Source organism: Neopelma chrysocephalum, unplaced genomic scaffold (genome assembly GCF_003984885.1).
Source record: "Neopelma chrysocephalum unplaced genomic scaffold, ASM398488v2 Primary Assembly neopelma1_97034, whole genome shotgun sequence".
In the NCBI taxonomy this organism is placed as follows: Eukaryota; Metazoa; Chordata; class Aves; order Passeriformes; family Pipridae; genus Neopelma; species Neopelma chrysocephalum.
This window is the reverse complement of record NW_020925676.1, coordinates 1,126,041-1,145,671: the sequence shown is the minus strand read 5'-3', so window position 1 is coordinate 1,145,671 and position 19,631 is coordinate 1,126,041. Positions and strand designations below refer to the sequence as shown.

At 33.2% G+C, this 19,631-nt stretch overlaps 1 protein-coding gene across 1 annotated transcript in view; it reads right to left on the bottom strand.

Annotated features, from left to right (window-relative positions):
- Positions 1-19,631, bottom strand: part of MAN2A1 (mannosidase alpha class 2A member 1) — a 113,959-nt gene that overhangs the window by 46,018 nt on the left and 48,310 nt on the right. The window contains exons 11-12 of the mRNA XM_027671156.1: positions 18,271-18,385; positions 15,532-15,599 (exon numbers count right to left, since the gene is read on the bottom strand). Of these exons, the coding sequence (XP_027526957.1) occupies positions 15,532-15,599; positions 18,271-18,385 (183 nt within the window). The remainder of the gene's footprint in view (positions 1-15,531; positions 15,600-18,270; positions 18,386-19,631) is intronic.

The window sequence follows — 19,631 nt, the reverse complement described above, 5'->3', positions numbered from 1 at the left end:
CATGCCAGAGGACAGTAAGTTCTCCCTGGCATCATAAACTTTGGCAAGCAGTGGACAAAACTGCTGAGATGACACTTTGGAAATAAGGAAATAGTAAAACTTCAGGGCTGAGAGACAGCAGCAAACTGCTTCGAGGTAATAAGTAAACACACATCTAACTCCTCCTTATTCTGAGACTGAAGACTTCTACACAGTTATGCTGTAACATCAGACTTAAGTTAATCTACCACTATACCAAGAATGTAATACATACAAACAAGGAAAATCCATCCTTTTTCTCCATAGTGCTGAAAATTCTCAACTACTCTTTTTCCATCCTGTTCTTTGATTTTTTTTTTTTTGCAACACTACTCTAATTTTAACAAATGAAGTTTTGCTCTACGAATACACAGAATCCTAAGCAGGCTATTGTTTTCCCCTTATCTTTTCACTGGCTTCCTCTTTTGTCCAGTGTCAGACTTTGGCCAGTAAATTCCACAGCACTTCACTGCTACTCTATTACCTCATAATCAGCAGGAAATGAAAGGTCAACTCCAATTTCTCATTAGCTGAATCAACAAAAATCAGAGGCTATATTACCTTTCTATATCCAGAACCTTTGGATTACCTGCCATATACAGAATGAGTTTCCCATAAAAATTATTTTCCTTTCAACCCTTGTTGAAGCATTATTAAATCATGACTTCTATGCATAACAACAAATTTCAATGTATATTTGTGGTCACAACAAAGAAATGCTTTGGGGTGCTCTCTTTTGCCCTGTTTCATGTTGAAGACTCCTACATTACTAGACAACGTAACAGTTAACCATATTCTTGGTCAGCTTTTGGAGTCTTTAAGAACTTGTCCAAGACTTTCTGAGAGGCTCTCCAAGACTTGGGTAGGTCATTTAACACTTCTCCTTAACTGGGGTTAACCTTTTGGGATAAGATTTTAGATTAAATGTTTTGGTTAATGTTAATGATTTTTTTGTTTGGTTTGTTTTGTGTTTTAAAAAACATTTGTGGAATCAAAACCTAACTAAACCAACACTGCTCTCAGTCTCACCCATTAGAAAGTAGTAACAGAAAAAATAGAATTAATAAAATACTTTTTAAGAACTTCTCATATTCCTTCAAAGAAGAAGGTAAGAACTCTGTCAGGAACAATACTGATTAAGAGATTATCCAATTCCAAAGCTCAAAATAATCCTCATTCTCACCCATCAGCAGAACATTACAAAAATATTTTATTTATTCAATTTGTTTATACAATGGAATTCCTCAATTCTTATGCCTCCAAGTAAAATGTGAGCCTATGCATATAATAAATTTTCAGTAATGCTACATATCCTTATTAAATTTAAATTATCTGCCAAGCAAAAACATATTAGTGCAAAAATATTTCCAGGAACTTTGTTCACCTTCACACAGATACAAACATGTTCCACAACTTTAATTAGTCGCATGACAAATTTACCCATGACAAAAGACCTTAGGAACTGCCATGTTATTATTATATTTCACCAGACTATTTTTTTTTAATTTGGATAAAACAAAACTCTTGTTATATCAAGATACATACATTTTATACCTTCTTGAATCAATGCATTATGTGTGTAGAGAGTAATAAGGCAGTGAGATGAAACTACTAATGACAGGGCAGATTTTCATCAGTTCAAATGCAAGCATTTTGCCTAGATGCTAATATTTTGAGATATTATTCCAGCAAAACTGAAGTATTTCTACTAAGTAAGATGTAATTACTGTGCATATGCAAAAGCACTGTCTAATGTAATTAAATCACTTTTCTTCCAAAGCACCATTCAACTCCCAGCCTGAAATAACATCCTATTATAACAATTTTAAATTTTATATGAAACAAAAGAGCTACACCTCACTCAAGCTGTATCATTGCAAACAGTGTCATACAAAAAAGTTGAGCAAAACTGCTTAATGCATTGCAGTTACATTACACATAGAAGCATTATTGATAATAATTAAAGGTTTTCTATCCCATATTTTAAGGCAAAACCATTAATATTACTGTCTTTCAGAAGCAGCAAGCAAATATTTTCCTTTCATTATTCAGATCACTGGTCTTTGGCAATAGCACCAAGAAAACTGTTAAAGTTCATATCTTTCATCCAGTTAAAGAGTGAGGGGGGTTTTAATGCTTATTGGTAAAGTTCATATAAAAAATTTTATCTGAAATATTTTACTTCAGAAGCACCATTATGGCCAAGTGTCAGCCATAATTTCTTTCACTTATTCAAGTAATCTAAGAATTCTGAAACTATTTTAATATAAAATGTACTGAAACAAAAGGAAATTATATAACTTTCCACAGATAACACCATGACCAGTTCACTCACAGAGACTACATATTTCATCTGTGCAGAGGGAGCACAAGCTAACTGCTCTCAGCCCATCAAAAAATAAGAAATGGGAGCAGATTTCAGCTCTTAATCCTAAATTGGATTCATCGTAAATATTTGCAATTTCAGAAAAGCAAATCCTAACACCTCTTTTTCAGACACTTTTGGAAAGATATGCTTTGAATTTTTTTACCCCATACTTTTTTGGATGTCTCAAACTCAGAACAGGTGTCTCTTAGTCATACAAGCATGACCACTTTCCCTAGATAAAACCTACCATATACAATTAATAAACCCTATTAAATGCACACATTCAAGCATCAAAGAATATTTTTGACTATTCTTTCCTGCAATACAAGATTTAACTTGCTGTGGAACATTTTCAGCCAGAGCAAGAAACAGCCACTCCCCATTCTTATTTCAAACACTTTCATTATTAAAATATCAAGAAAACATGCCAACCAGTGTACCTTTATTTACAGGCAAAAAACCGAATAAAGATGATTCAGATCCTTAACAACTTTAATCTTTGCCTCCTAAAAGAATATTTTTTCTTAAACTGAAAAGTTTCAGTATTTTAAAAGATCGTTGTTTTCTGTTTCACTGATGTGCATCAATATATGGACACATATATTGATATAAACATTTACTGGTAACACCTGCAGTACAATTACCATTTTCTTTTAAAGTTCATTCAATGCTGCCTTTACAAGGGAGGCATTCAACTAATGCGAGAAACTACAACTCACTACTAGTAAAAGTCAGAGGGTCATCAGTGACAAAGGCTTATTCAGACCACCTCTTTCATACACTTGGATTCACTATAGCTTAAGACAACAGCTTTCATTGCCCAGGAGAGGACCTCTATTCAAATATACTTTGAGAACCAATTCCTTGAAGAACTCTGGCTCAGACTGACCAGGTTTACTAAAGTTTCTCTGACAAACCCTCTAAGACAGATTTCACATTATAAATTGTTTCATTAGAATCAGTTCCCTACACCCACATGCACAATTTTAATACAAAAACTTACAAGAACAAGATCTACAAAGCTAATTAGTTTCTTTCACTCTTCTCCTATAGAGGCTAAGTTAAAACACATTAAGTGGTGGAAAAAAAAAAAATGCAACAAGTACACCCAAAACTGAGGAAAGGTACAAGCCATGAAGCCAAATTATACAGTATATCAAAGGCCTTCCACTGAAGAATGAAAGAAAACTAACAAATGCACATAAATTCTGAAATATCAAGGGGAGGAGTAATGAAAACACATTAAAATGCTTTAGGCTATAGAGAAAAGGAATAAAGTAACTGCATATGTTAAAGGTCACCAGAATAACTGGTGGGTTAGAAATCAGAATTCAGCTAAAAATGTATTCCGAGATCTTGGCAGTAGATGGACTTTGATAGACTAAGACTTTAGAACTCTAAAAAAACCTGAGATTCTCTAAAAAAAAATCATCTCACTAGGATGATAAAGAGAAAATCAAAACTGTTTCGTATCTTAAAATTGCAAGAAAAACTACTTTGAAAGATGCGAGAAGAGTTAATAAGTAGTAACATTTAATTACCAAACAATGATGTGTATAAGGTGGAACGAAACTAGGGCTCAGTATTTAAACTGCATAAAGCACTGCTTGTCATGATAGCTTCCAAAAATACCATTAAAAAATCTGCATTATGTGACTTCTGATGTATGTTTTGAAGCTTAAAAAAAAACCCAAGAAAGTCCAAGAAATACAGAATTCTAAAAAAATGCTATGAATTGACACACACAAGCCCCGGGTGGTCCATGTCTTTGGGGATGGAGGTATATGGAATGAAAAGAACAACCACCTACTTAAACCAGATATTTATGTATGCATTGCAAATATGTACAACCTCCCCTGAAGAAAAGACTTTCATGATTCTTGCACTGAAGCCCAAGACAACATGTACATACTTATTTTCCTCATTTATTTAATACAGAATAAAACTAAAAATAACTTGACCACAAAAATTCCTCTCCTGTTATTTAAAAAGCTCTCTCCTTGCTTTAGAGGTCCATGGGGAAAAACTTTGAATAAAACCTAACCATAACAATTCTGGAAAACTCTGAATATTTTCCCAATATACTCAAAATACTAGGTAAAAAAAAAAAAGTTATGCCAAGCTACCTATCTCTGTTCAAAGCACTTATGGTTCCTCACATAAGACTCAAGGCCTCCTCAGTCAAAAGCATGATTAACATGACTTTTTAAGTACAGGCCCACTCGCTCATTCTGTGTACCTTTCTGCTATGAACTACTAAAGATGGACAAAGCCTATAAAACAATTTTTCTGAAAATAAATGTCATATATACAACTTTAATGATTTTTTTTTAATAAGGGGTTCAGGATATTATCTGTTCATATTGACTTTTTCATTACACAGAAATCAGATATTTTCCAACATCTCAATCCATATTCTGTTCTTAATATTCTTTTAGGAAGAAGACTCATCAAAAGCCAACTGTGCAGGCTCGTGATTGTGGCACTCTTCTGGACACAGATTAATGCTTTTTTTCCTAAAACTCTTCTGTCAAGTTACTAAATTAAGCTTCAGAAACGATATGTTTTACAGCATTTCAAGACACTTCTGATTCCTATTCCAAATCCAATTAGTAAGAAAGTTATGTAACAGAGGAAGTTTTGGACAAAGTCATTCAAAACCTCATGCATGAAAATCATGTGACCAATCCACTTTCCAAACATATTCAAGTCTGATTATCGCTTGTTTTAAAGAAAATTCAGCTCTGTCAGTATTTAAACAATCTATATTTCCCTCTCTGTAACATGAATATTTATTTCTGAAATGCAAAAAAGTTCTCATGATTTCATCCAAATTATACTTTTCCTATAATGTATTTTTTATTATTTTTTATTATGCTATTCAAAACACTGAACTCTATTTCTCTGTGTACCTTGAACTATTATCAGTGACATCTGGCCCACAACCTTCTTTTAATAGAGGCAAACCCTATGAAAAAGAAGGAAACAAAAAGCATCTAAATCAATTTGTCAGTTAATTTTGCCATAAAAAGCCCACAATCTCCTGAGGAATTATTTAATGTATTTTTGACGAGATACACATGGATACTTTTCCAATAGCACAGAAATTATTTTCTTCCTAGTTCTTATTCTGAAAGGGAACAAAATTGGTTATACCCATTAGATGGAATAATTCTGCATCAGAAGTTTTTGTGGTTTTTTTTTCCAAAAAGGAAAATACACTTCCATGTCAAGCCATACCAACTACTTTACAGAAAAAGAACTTCTGGGAGACAGGGAGATGGAGGGGTGTGGAGAGGCAAAGGGAAAATGAAGGATTTTCCAGTATTAGGAAATTTCTTGACCCTTTGCATTCCTATAGAGAATTGATCTGTTTCTCTTAATCTACACAGTTATTACACTACTCCATAATCCTCACATCATCAGAAATCTACCTTCCACAGTAGTGAAAATAAAACCCACAAACAAGAAACCCCTCCACAAAACCCCACAAGCATTACTCTATAATAGTACTCCATTTGGAAAAATGGAAAAAAAAAAGAGGAAAAAATCTTTTTATCCTAAACAGGAAATTCCATTGGCCTGTATGACAAACGGAGTATAAATTGCTGTGCTTGTGCATTAGGGACAGCAACTCGAAGCAGAGATGTTATCTTATTAGAGCAACGAGTTTTCATATAAACATCAGGCAACATTTCAGATCACAGGAAGGTCTTGCCTGCCTTAAACCAGTCTACTTTTCTCTTTTATTCCACTTGGTCAGAAGTCTGCGTACCAAATAGACTATTCTATAATCTTAGGTCATGCTAGGTACTACAAAATATCCTATTTTGCTATGACTCTCAAGACTAAATTGAAGACAGGAGTTAAAATCTAGATATTAACAAAAAACCCACTGGACTAGAAGGTTGCTGTAGCTTGACCTCAACCAAAATGAGAATTAAGTAGGATAAACTCTGACAAATGCTGCAATCACTATTCTTGAAAACATCCAAAACCGATGATAATGTTTTGCAGCTCAAGAACCAGTTTTGCTAATATACAATTATATTTTTAGTTACTTTAAACAACATTTTCTCCAAGTATGTCTTCCTTTTTTCCACTGCAAGTATAATACGACTCTTTGTAACAAACCTGTACGTATTTATCTTCTTCATTATCAGTCTTTTCAAACTAAACAGATTATGCTTTTTCAACATCTCTTTGGTTGCTTTCTTTGAATTAGTACTCATTTCCTGTTAACCTTTCAAGTCTCATCTCTCAAAGTATGTTTTCAAAAACTAGATACTATATTTTTTTCACTCTTCATCACTCTTGAGTTAAGCACACTATTTCAGCTGTATTTTACACAGAATATTTCCATTTCAATCACCCAAAAGCAAAATTGCTTTTGATACCATACAAGTAACACTCTCAGTCTGAACTTCTGTAATGCCTAGTCTTCTTCTGCATCACTACTGTCTATTTGATTAGTCAACACATTATTCTTCCACTTGTCTGCTTCATTTCATTCTCTGACTACGAAATAATGTCTCCAGTTTACTAAGATAGTTTTAAATACTAATCCTATATAGAGTGTTTGTTCCCAGTATGACTTCAAATGTATAATCTATTTACGATCTACTGTATTAGCATGACTGACAAAAAAGGAAACAACTTGTGACTTTATTATCTGACCTAAAGAATTCCTTGCTTGTATTTGGCCTCACTTTGCACAAAAAAATCCCCCCTACTCAGATACCAAATTATATAATTTGAATAATACGTGATATCCAACATTTATCAATGAAAATTTAAAAAATAGCTAGGCAACTAGCTGTTGAGATACAGAAGATACTGAAAACATTACGATTCATAACTATACAATCCAAGACATTTTATCAAATAAAGAAGTCTTTTGTGAGAGAAAACTTATGAGTAAAGAGCTACACTCTCAGATATAGTGTCAGATGTAAACACGAAATTTGGGGGAATGGGAGTATGTGTGGTTTAATAAAAATCAAATTAAGCTAAGAGTTCTCTATTTAGTCTCTATCTAGAGTAAAGCAGGTTATCCCCAAAAGAAGATTCCAATAGCTTCCCAAGGGGCTTTTCATTAACTGGATAAAGTTTAAAGAGATTTATCAGCTTACCTAACTGGATAAAATAAATAATGCTAATATATTCCTCTGCATCACATTCAGATAAGTTCTTTCATTCACCAATACTGTCACAGATGTAGCAAGAAAAAAAAAATCAATTTACATCTAAGGAGCAAATTGTAATCCAATTAAAATGTTCATTATAGAGTAGAATATTAATCTTGGATACATATAATCAAATATTATCAAATACGAAGAATACTAAAATCCTTTTCATCTTCCTAATAAGACATCTTTTGTAGTTTATGAAAAATATCATGCAGAAGAATTAATAGGAAGGTAATCTCAACCTGAAACTACAGGCACACAATATAAATTTGTGCTGCTTTCATAAGGTAGAAAACAGTGGAAACAGAATCTATTATCCACAGATCAGCTTTTCATTTCAATATCCAACTGGTGACATCAAGAAATAAAAAAGAGATACTATTAATAAATAAGTAAATTCACAAGAATTCAGTAGAGACTAACACAATGTAAAATAATGCTATGATTATAACAGTATTTGAAGAGCAAGTTAAGCATGTCGTTTAGAAATAGAGCTATGGTAAAATTAAATATTCTTTCTAAAAGCAGTTGTGGCTGACAGTTTGGATTAAGATACAAATAAATAAAGCCATGATCCTGTGCTTAAAAAAAGTTCCATTATCTTAGTTTGACATTTCAGAATCACTCCAGGATTACCCTTCCTAGTGACAAACCCAAAGCTGAATTTTAGACTCATTAATGAAGGGGAGAGAACTCACACACATGCATTCTTTTCATAACTCTACAGATAAATCTTTATAATATCCATTGCTCATGCAAAAGGCACAGAATTAGGAAGACGATAAACACATAATCCATCCCTCCACTCTCACAGGAAACAGGAACCTTGTGTATCTTTCTCAACAACAAACCATGGAACACCCTCAAGAAAACAGCATTCACAATGAACATAGACAACAGCACAGCAAGAACTACAACTTTAGAGAACACAAAAATATCAACATCAACCTAAGACAAGACTTTTAAACGTTATGTACCTATTACATATGCCAGATACATATACTTCCTATGATTTAGATGGATTGTAGTGGCATACATATCCTAATCTGGAGCACGTAACTACTCTCTAATTAAGGATAAAAGGATTAAGCCCAAAGGCACTATTTTAAATTTGTCTTTTACCACAAAGTTGTGAGGTGTTCTGAGGTCCAAGATGGGCTTGAAGCCCCCTGACTTTCTCAGGATCAGGAAGTACCTTCACTAAAATCCTTTCCTTGTTCCTCTTGTAGTGCAGGCTTTATAAATCTGCATTTAGAAGGGAAAAAAAATCTGGTTCAGAAGAGCAGAAAGACTTTTAAGTATTCCGTATCACTTCAGTCTGTGCCTTGAGTGTCTTGGACTAACTGCAATATTGCCTCAAAGTAACTCCAGTAAAAAGGCTGAAGGGGCCAGTGTCTGGAAAAAAAAATAATACACAAATGTACTAATATACAGAAAATGTGTATATTCTACTTCCAAAACTGCTTCAACAAGTACAAGCATATAATGCAGATCTTTCAGTTCTATTCAATCATTCACTAGCATATTCCTTCATAATGATCACTTTGTTTTCTGAAAATGGGGTTTTTTCCTTCCCCTAAAGTATGTATAGTTTATCTATTTCTTCTGTGTTTCATATGACAGTTTCATTACAGTGTTCTCAGAGGAAACCAGAAATTTCTTGTAAGACCTAATTGTTGTATTTCATTTTACTGTTCTAATTTTTATAGTAACTGAAGCATCAAACACCTTCATCTGCACTGGTACTGCAAACCTCAACAAAAAATGCTGATATTCTGTGCACTGAAATGAAAATCAAAAAGTTGTGCAGTTTTGAAGAACTTCAAAGATTCTACAAATCCTACAAACTATGAACTTATTTAATGGTTTAATTTTGCAATGGCAAAGACAGTCTGTAAACAAAAATATTTAGAATAGACTGTCATTAGTTCATCAACAATAAGACAGACCAAAAACTGAAAAAAGTTTGATTTATAAGAATTTTTATCCACTGAAGAAGTAATGATTAAAAGTTTGAAATGTAACAATCTTCAGAATAACTTGAATTTAGAAGCATAACATTCAAAAATTCATTCCACAAAAAAACTTCGGAGTACAATTAATTGCAAATTAAAGCTACTTTTTTCTTTTACTTAATGAAAATTTATATAACTCAAAAAATGTACCACAGTTCAGTTTTAAAGAGCTATCCCTCACATCAAAACAGGCATTCATCTCCTAGCTTATTTGTTGTTTTGTTTTTAGGGTTCACAGATAAACTTTTAGAGAGATGTCAAATACCAGTGCCTGGAGTCAGTTCTGAGACAAGCCTGCATGTAGTATAGTTAACACAAAAAGTAGAAAACTTGCCCAGTACATAAGGAAACCTCTGAAAAAACTGTTGTGACCTTACAGAAAAAGAGTGGAAATAAAGAGATCAGCGTGCTGTGAACTCTTCCATACCCCTCACTTCCTGTCCCATTAGACACTGTCAATGGAGAGTGTGCCAGTTTTGGTCATAAAGACAGCTGCACAGCTAACTTCCACCTATAAAACAGAATGAATCTATCATGTATCATGGTTTTGGTTTTCATTTTGAAGTCACCACTTTTACCAGAATGGTTTTTACAGAAATATTTACTTCAAGTTCACATTAACTGATGTTTCTAGAGTCAGATCTGGATTATCCTGTGTCAGCCAAGCATTTCATAGCCTTTGCAACAGCTCTTCCTTAACAAAAATCAAGGAGAATGCTTTTTAAATGCTCTTCGGATTCAGTCAAAATGACCTTGAGTTCACTACAAACAGAACATGCTCATGGCAGTAACAGGTCACCTGAAATCTAGAAAATTGACCAGGCAGCTGAACACCAAGAGTAACACTTTAAAGTAATTTTAAAAAAATCATTAGGCTGTATTTAATCTAAGCAGCCAGAAAATTGGAAACTAAAAGTGAAGGCTCTTCACATATAATTTTCCAAGTGTTTTCTAATTTCTTAACTTCTTGAACACTTGTATTAAATGTGTGTTTAATACAAGTGCTTAATTAAGCACAACAGAATCAGAAAGTGTTAAGGCTTGACTGAATGACTATTCATCCTGTCCATCTTCCTCAAAAATACGAATACAGACATTTCACTTCAACAAAAACATCATAAGGTTTTTGTGCATATTGCTATCCCTATTTTATCCAATAAAAAACTAGAAATATTTGTTAGGCTAGGGTTCATTTGTTGGCTTATTTTTCCCTCTAGGGAACAAGTGTGCATATTAAAAACGTACAAGTTGCCACAAATACTTCTGAACTCATCCTAAATGTTACTATATTCTTTCTTGTTTTCTCTAAACTTTTTTTTTCCCTCACTGACAATTCAACTCTTTTTTTTTTTTCAGCTGTTTCAGAATATAGCTGGGAATACATATGTCTCAGAAATCATGCAAGCATAAAAGGTAACTAAAATGTACCTTATTAAAACGCCAAATGCTGTTGGAGGGTCCTCTCCTTGTAACTTAAGTTTAGATTGATTGTACTAACAAGGGCAACACAGGTCAAAAAACCAGAAAACCAAAAAAAAACCCCCCCACCAAACTTAAAGTTGCCAAATGAGAGTATTACCCCAATCCAGTCACTTCCTAAACTCAGAAAGACACAGTTATGGCACATCACACCAACAAAGTTTCCTTCTCAGAAAAGTTATTCTTGCTGTCATCATCCAACCAAATACAGCACATACACAGTGCTCTGCCAAGAATTTTTGTGCATTATTCTTTATCACACATTAAACTTAATAAACAGCTTTAATTTCTACATTATAGTGCTGTGTTGAGAAAGCAGTGGGTACCCCACCTCTGCCAAGTGAATTTTTGAAAAGATAAGCAACTTGAAAAATCTTAGAAAATCCTGATTTACCTCTTTCTCAAAAAAAGATCACAAATTTTGGACCTAAGAGGTTAAAAACAACTTATGCCAAAACTTTATTAACTACAATCTTATGCCAAAACCTGCTCATAGATACTGAAGTAAGGAAAATAGCCCAGCTGATTTTGTATCCTCTATCTGAAAACAAGAAACTTTCTTTTATAGGGTGGATATCAATAAACTGTTTGGTGCTTTAATAGATCTTTGAAGAAATAATTGATTACAGCGTATCCTCCTCATAAACAACCCCCTAGGTAACCTAAATATTTCAACTGGTGGAAATTGTGTCTGCTAAGCTATTAAAGTAGCCTGAATAGAAAGATATATCATAATATTCCTCTAAGATTAGCTGACAGAAGTTATTTGTGGGAAAATTATTAGAATTGTTGGTTTAGCACTAAAAATAATCCTGAATCAATGATTTTTAGAACTCTTTCAATATCACAGTATCTTCAGTTTGGCTAGGATGCCTTACACCATGCTTGTAGAGCATAGAGGAGCTCAGTACTGAAACTTCCCAGCCAGGTACATAAAGGTTCAAAAGTTAAAAGAAAACGGGGAGGAAAAAAAAAAAAAGCATGATTGCTATTGTTAGGTCTTTTCACTCCCAGGTTCACCATGTTGTGTCAAATGATACTACTAGAAAATCCAAGCTGGTCCAAACAGTCAATTCAGTCATTTGGGTGTGTATCACACTCCCTTGCAATGCTGCCTCCCGGAAACAATGTAGATAGAACTAAAAAGAAAAGCTAAAAAATCCTCCCATTCACACTGTCAACATACCCTTCATCTGCTACTGACAGCCCAAACAGGACAAGAAGACATTCAAACACACCCCACCCTGCCAAGTCCAGTGAGTGCAAGTCTTTTGCCATTTGGGAAGTATGACCTCTGGCAGACTACTCCTAAAAAACTATAATTATATTAAAGGACTGGGCACTCACAGAAGTATGAACCAGCAACCAATTTATCAGCACACTCATGGGCTTTTTCTCCAAGACGTGCAGTAATTTCAAATTTCAAAACAAGACAGAAGTAGTTCCAGATCTAGTTAGACATGGAAAGCTTCGTTTTTCAGATAGAAGTAACAATTTTTTAAAAAGCATGCAACTTCATTTAGCAGTTGAAAGGGATGTAGTGCAACTAAAGACTCCATAGTTTCAGTATACAAAAGCCATATCAGAAGACCACTTAGTTGTTCTAAGTTGACAGAGTCACAGTAAGATTTAAATACTCTGCATACCTATTTAATTGAAATTAACACATTAATTTTTAAATAAAACTATGGATTCATAAAAATAAGACAACACAGCACTACAGAGAAGAGATGCCCAGGTGAGGGCAGAAACAATACCAAATATATTACAAATGGCACCTACTTAGAAATAGTTTGAAAGATACTTCTCAGCTACACAACAATATGGAGATACCTAACACTAGAACAATAAATACTGAAAGATAGATCTTTTCTTGTTTTCTTTTTTTCCATGTAATCAAGTTTTACTAGGTCTCCTGTACAGCCTGTCAGATCAGTTTTCACTACTGACTACAACTTTCACGAGCAGTGAAGAGAACACTTAAATAAAAAACATCAAAAAGGAAGGTTTGATGAAAGACACAAAAATATACTACCAACTACTTTCTCAGAAAAAAGCAGGTTATATTTGCAACCAGTAAAACAAGAAGAAAAAAAAAGATTGAGTAATTAATCAGATTTTAAAAAGCCATTATCTTATGAGCTTCCCATCAGTAGTGTTCCTCTAAAATTATAGGCGATACGAACCAAACTTTTATAAGAATAACCAATTTACAATACAGCTATTTTCAGAAGTCTTGAGATGGAAATGCAAAAGTACCAAAAGCTATATAGCCAATTAAAAAAAAGTAACATCTTGACAGTTACACTGACTTAATTTCTATCCCATATAATGATATATTAGAACACACAGACAGAAATCTAGAGATTCGATTATAGAGACATGAACAATAAAGACTACTATGAACAGAAGATAAGCAAATAATAAAGTCTTGATGAAAATCAGTACTTTCAATCTGCTGATGCTTCAAAACTTTAAATGAAAAATCAGTTTCTCTCTTACAAGCCTCAGACTCTGAAGTTTAAGCGCCATAATCCTTAATTATAGATTTATTGAGTTGATTTTATGTTTCTACTGAAATTAACATTTCACACAAAATGCTACTAAAAAACTCAGATGCGCAGTCATAATAATCACACATTAGATTTAGCCAAATGTTACTGTGTCAGCTTACATACCACTTTTCCCAATGGTAACAATGTTAGTGGAGATTCAGACTACAACCACAGATAAAGTTAGAAGCCTAAAAAGACTAAGCTCATTTTTATAAGCGGAAACAGTTTAACAAACAACATATTCAAATGAAAATTTCAAAAACAAAGAAAGCATGAAGGAGTGTACACTTAAGCATTATTTTCAAAGTGTTTCCAAAATGGAAATCACTACAAAAAGAAACAGGGTTTCAGTTGGCAATATCATTATTCTCTTACAACATTTCTCTGCCCCTTCTCCCTCACTTATTTAATCTCTTTATTCTATCTCCCATATTTCTGACTGCACAGTCCTTGGAACATCAACCACGTCTCATAAGACTATATGGTACCTTCACATTACCAGACAAGGTACAATTAGCAATTTTCTATCACTGTTATCTTCTCAGTAAGTTAGGACCAGTTTATAGAACAACAGCAAAAGGTTGCTAGAGTAATATTAATTTTAATGTCATGAATATCTATTTAATGCACAACTAAGAGTTTAAAAAAAAAAAAAGAAAAAGCAAGTGCTTGAAATGAATAAACACCAAAAAGGGAAAAACTTACTCAGCATATTATGCAGAGAAATAAATGGAACAGTGGATGCCAACAAAAGGCATATCAGGGGGTGAAAGGGGCACAGGGAATATTTCAACAGCTAACCTAGGCAAGGAGAGTAAAAGCAATAAAGCTATCCTCAAAGAGCAAAGAAAGTCTAAATTATAACTTTCCTCGAGACAAATGTTTATATACTATATATACAATCCTCTTACAGTGAAGAAACATGAGGGGATAATTTTGAAAATGCTGAAATATTTTAGTTAAATAAACATCTAAACACCTGAGTCCTTGGCCATTTTGGATAACATTAAGACAATCTATTAGCATCTATCTAGCACTCCAATAATAGAGTAAAAGTCCTACTTAAAAAATAGTATGCTCTAGAGAAAAGCTTATATTAAAACACATTATGTACATTTAGTGTCAGAGGACTGAAGACAGCTTTGCCCAAAGGCTAATAAGGACCAAACTTCACTCACTTTTCAAAGACTTAATCAGAACTTTTTAACAGTAGCAGTTAGTCTGCTGAATAGTCAGACACCTTCATGAATTAGGCAAGTTTTATTAGCTTGCCACTTGCTAGAACTAGAGAAATTAAATATCAACATCAGCAAAAATAGCATTCACTGCTTTTTAAATTAATCTTAAATCTTCCATTCTATGAGCAAAAACCATGTATTACTTGATTTACACACAGCAGCTCTCATACCCATAGGTCTTATTCACTTCATTAGGATTAGGCAACTTTTAATGGATGTGTAAGTTATTTCAGGTAGGATACTGAGTGTTCATGGGAACAACTGAATGTCAGTTTCAACTGAATAGTCTACAACTACATATATTAAAAAGTAAGCCTTCTTAATACAATGGAAAGTTGGAGTTCTGTTTAATTAGAATTCTCTACTGCTTCTCTCAAGCATAATTTATTTAGTATTACAATGTTCTAAAATCACACAGAAACAGAATACTTGCTTCAGATGTGGTATGTGAGAAATGCCTATATTTTAACATGCTGTGTCCTCTTTCAATTAGACATAATAGTACTAGCATAATATCCCAGACTATTTTTTTTTTAATTTCTAGCTCTATTTTGAGTGAAAATTGAAGGAAAAAAAAAGGAAATGGTATAAAAAGCTACTTACTAGGTAATGAAAATACATACATTGCTAAAAGAACCTCAAACACTAAGTAATATGTAAATTATTTACCTTGGTTGCAATGTCAGCTTCATAACTGTCTTGTGTGGCAAAGAATCTTGGGAGGCCTGAACATCATCCTACAAGAGAACATCTTTGAATTTGCTTTTGAATACACTTAAATGGATAATACAGGAACTTTCTCTACTTTATGAATTTTGTGAAGGAGAAAACCATGTTAACAATACCATTAACCAAAGCCTATTTTAGCACATTACTCAGGATGACAAACCCTACACTTCATAAAATAAGTATTTCAGATTGACAAAAGAAAGAAGCTCAATTTGGCCAATTCATTGAGAAACATGTTTTCATTAAATGCCTTATTAGATGCCAGTATCAAATTTTTACCCGTTGTTTTCATTTTTGCATACAAGACTTCATAATCACCAACTTCTTTCAAATTTTGCAAATACTTATCATATATTTTTATTAACTTTCTCTTGCTATAAATTGACCCTGAAACACCACACTGCTGTGTATTTATCACCAGGATTCATTGTCTAGTCTTCTGTCAGCTCTTGTTGTTGCCCTACATTGTACACCTAGAGAAAAATTTAAAAAAAAAAACATAATTTGGGGTATGGTAAGATTTTTATGTGATATAAACTATGTGAAGAATTATTTCACAATACTCACATCTTACTGTTCACTGGCTTCTCTCTTTTTTTAAATGCAACATGACCCAGGGCTCATTTCCACCGAGAAAAGGTAGAGACAAGACATTGCTGACACTGTTGCATTAGTCTAAGCAAGAGAACAGCCAAGCTGTTGATGAACAACGCATTCCTTTTAGTTCATACAATGCTGACCACTATAGACTTTGAAATTGAAGTGCAAAGTTCTCAGTTTCTCAAAACATCCTCAAAATAATGTTTCTCAAATCCAACTACTGTCACTTACATGAAAATTTTCTTTCTGCACTTAAAGAAATAAGACTAATGTACAGGAATGGTGCAATAGTTGCACAGCTTTACTTGTACAGTTTAGATCTCATCCTATTGGTTGGGTCGTTCTGGAATCTCTTTTTCAGTGTATTGCCTTCCAAACGATCTAGTTTTTTTACTAATGTAGAGTCTGTAAAACTTAATACATGAAGTAAAAAGTATTAAGTCATCAACTAAGAAAACTGTGACATGCTTTTGCATGTAACTAACAATTAAGAATAGTAGGAAAAGTGCAAGTAGTGTCATTCTGGAGTCCTTTCATCATATCTTATTTACAACTTCCTTTTTTCTGGGCTTCAAGAAGGGAAACTTTCTCCTGGTTGTACCTACTACCTGCTGGAATGCTGCTGCTACAGTCCTGCGCTCTGTTCCTCTGACTATGTTTTTTTCCCTTCTTCACCCCTCAAAAACAACATCCATTTTCAATCTCAGACTTCATCATTTGTCTTTCTCAGCTCTCTTCACATTCATTCTGAATGCCCATCTGTGAGCAATTCTTGATGTCATCTTCCATCGGCCACCAAATACCATGATTCTGTATTGTAAAACAAGTGCCTTTGAACTTTCTACTTGCTCAAGGTTCGCAAGGGCTCTTGTAAATATACTGAAGTTCTCCCGTTAGAAGTCAACAAATCCCACATTAAAAAGCTTTAGTTGTGATATCTGATGTCCTGCGGAGATATTAGACTTATGATATGTTGCAGATACTGTTTGTCATACAGATAAATCGTAATCTACTTCTGTAATCTCCTTATTTTTTCTATTTTATATATATAATAAATTCGTTGAAATAAGAATTTTATTTTAATTTCTGCTTTCACAGTGGTAATGATAGGTTTGACTTAGTATGCTCCTAGGCAATATACAATTTAAACAGCAACTAGTACTTCTACAATGCAGTGGTATTAATCCAGACTCATAAAGAACGGGAACAAAGAATGTTTAGTAAAATGTAACATCATGACATCCTCCAATATATTTCAGAGCAGAAGTAAAAACTTCATTCCATGAATGACTTCAAAATATTTTTACTTTCTGAAGGTGCACATTTATTTTGGTAGCCTTTCCAAACAGGAGAAAAATCATGTATTTCTGGCACACACCCGAATAGCACACACATGCAGCATGCATATATATGCATATATATTTGTATAAAACTCATAAAAAGTATAAAGAACTATTTTAGCAATTTTTTTATATATACATATGACTGGAAGAGTTATTCAAGTACATGTTTTGTCAAGGTGTTCTTCACTGTAAAACAGGTCTCAAAATGAGACATGGGGAAACATTGCTGACTTTATCATCCATTTCATTGAACATTCCTGTTTCCCTATTTCAAATAATTTCAGCTAAGGGGAAAAAAAAAAAAGGTTTTGTTTTGCAAATTCAGCTTAGACTTCTGTTTGGGATGGAAATTTTCTTCTTCCCATATTTTTTAAGTTACAAGTCAAATTACAGGACTGACTACCATTATATATTCGCTGACATATGCATATCTCCTAAGTCACCAACAAATTTATGACCACAAGAAAATTAGAACTGGTTTTACTATCTAATTCACAAAGTGGAACAAACTAAGACCCTTTGCTTTAGATGTATGGGCTTTTTTTCAGCAATAACTGCTGAAATGTTTGCTTTTTGCTTTCTAATACCTTCAATTAATACGAACACTGATAAGAAGAAGATTTTTGAGAAGGGATTAGCTGCAAATTTAGTTCTGACTTTTCCAGGTCACTCAAACTGTATTGAAAAGACAGAGATCACTTCTAATTTTCGGAAAAAATCAAGAAAGACAGCTCACCATCTTCAGGAATGGGGTTGATGCATGATAACTATAAGCACTTTTATCCTTTAGGATGAGAATATGAGCAGAGTCAATTATCACTTTCTTCAAGTTCATTATTGAATGAAAAAGCCTGTTAAAACATTTAAAGTCTTAATTAGTTTTGAGTTGCTTTTATTCAATGTGGTAACATCAAAATTTAAAAATATTAGAGAACTCAACAATATGAGTTTCAGAAAAGCCAATGTAATTTTTAATATCAATATAGCATGAAATAAGAACAGCTAGTTGCAACGGATGATTAGACTAAAAAAAGCAGAAATATTCTGAATTTCAGTACATTCCTGCCTTGCATAGTGAAAGTGAAGTAGATCTAATGGCTGTTATACTATAAAAAGTATACCCTTAGAATACTTTTTCAAGTACTTTTTCAAAATGCTAATCTTATGAAAGTTTGTGATTATGTTTGATTTCCAGTTTCTGTACTGAAGACAAGCCTGAGATGCTGGTCACAAAGTCAAGATTGCATTTATATAGGATTTAAAAAACAATCAGAAACACAAAATTTAAAGTTTTACTATGTTTTCCATTGCTTCAATTCACACAATGCTTACTAATTCTTAAATACAGAGGGCTGGCCAATTTTATTTGTAAAGTGAAAAAAGCCTTTATTTTACTGTCTCATAACCAAGTTCATTGTGCATGATGGCACTTTGATTACACCTATGCTTCGAAAGATTAAAAATTTATGAAATTTAAAAGCACTTGTCACGAAATAGATTAAAATAAGAAGGAGTATTTCAGATTTATTTAAAACAATGATTTAATTAATGAACATGCTGTACTATAAACTACCATCATCTACCTCAATCAATCAAATTTCCTAGTTATTAACATTCCAATATGTAACAATTTTCTGAACAAACCCATACATAAAGCATGTACATACACAGAAACCCATATATCATACAATCTTCTTCAAAAAATTCTATGAAGCAGTTAACAGAATAATTTGTCAGTACTGAGAAAGCAACTACCCACTAGCTACAACAACAGCAAACAAAACCAGATATACGTTAAGTAGAAAATTGTCAACATCAAAAAAATTTCCCATATTGAAGGAAGGTAAGTTAGAGGATGTGGGATTTTCCAAGGAATATATGCTGAAATTAGCTTATCTCTGGATCATTGTTTAAGAAAGACAAAAATAATCTCCTATATAACAGTTACTGCAAAAAATAACAGCTGTTATTAAAGAAATCTCAGTATTGTATCTACCTAGCTTCTCAGGAAACCTCAAAAAATTTGGATATCGAATTTTTACTTAGAGAATTAAAATAAATGAAGAACATGGGGAATCAGATCCACTTCTCATGCAG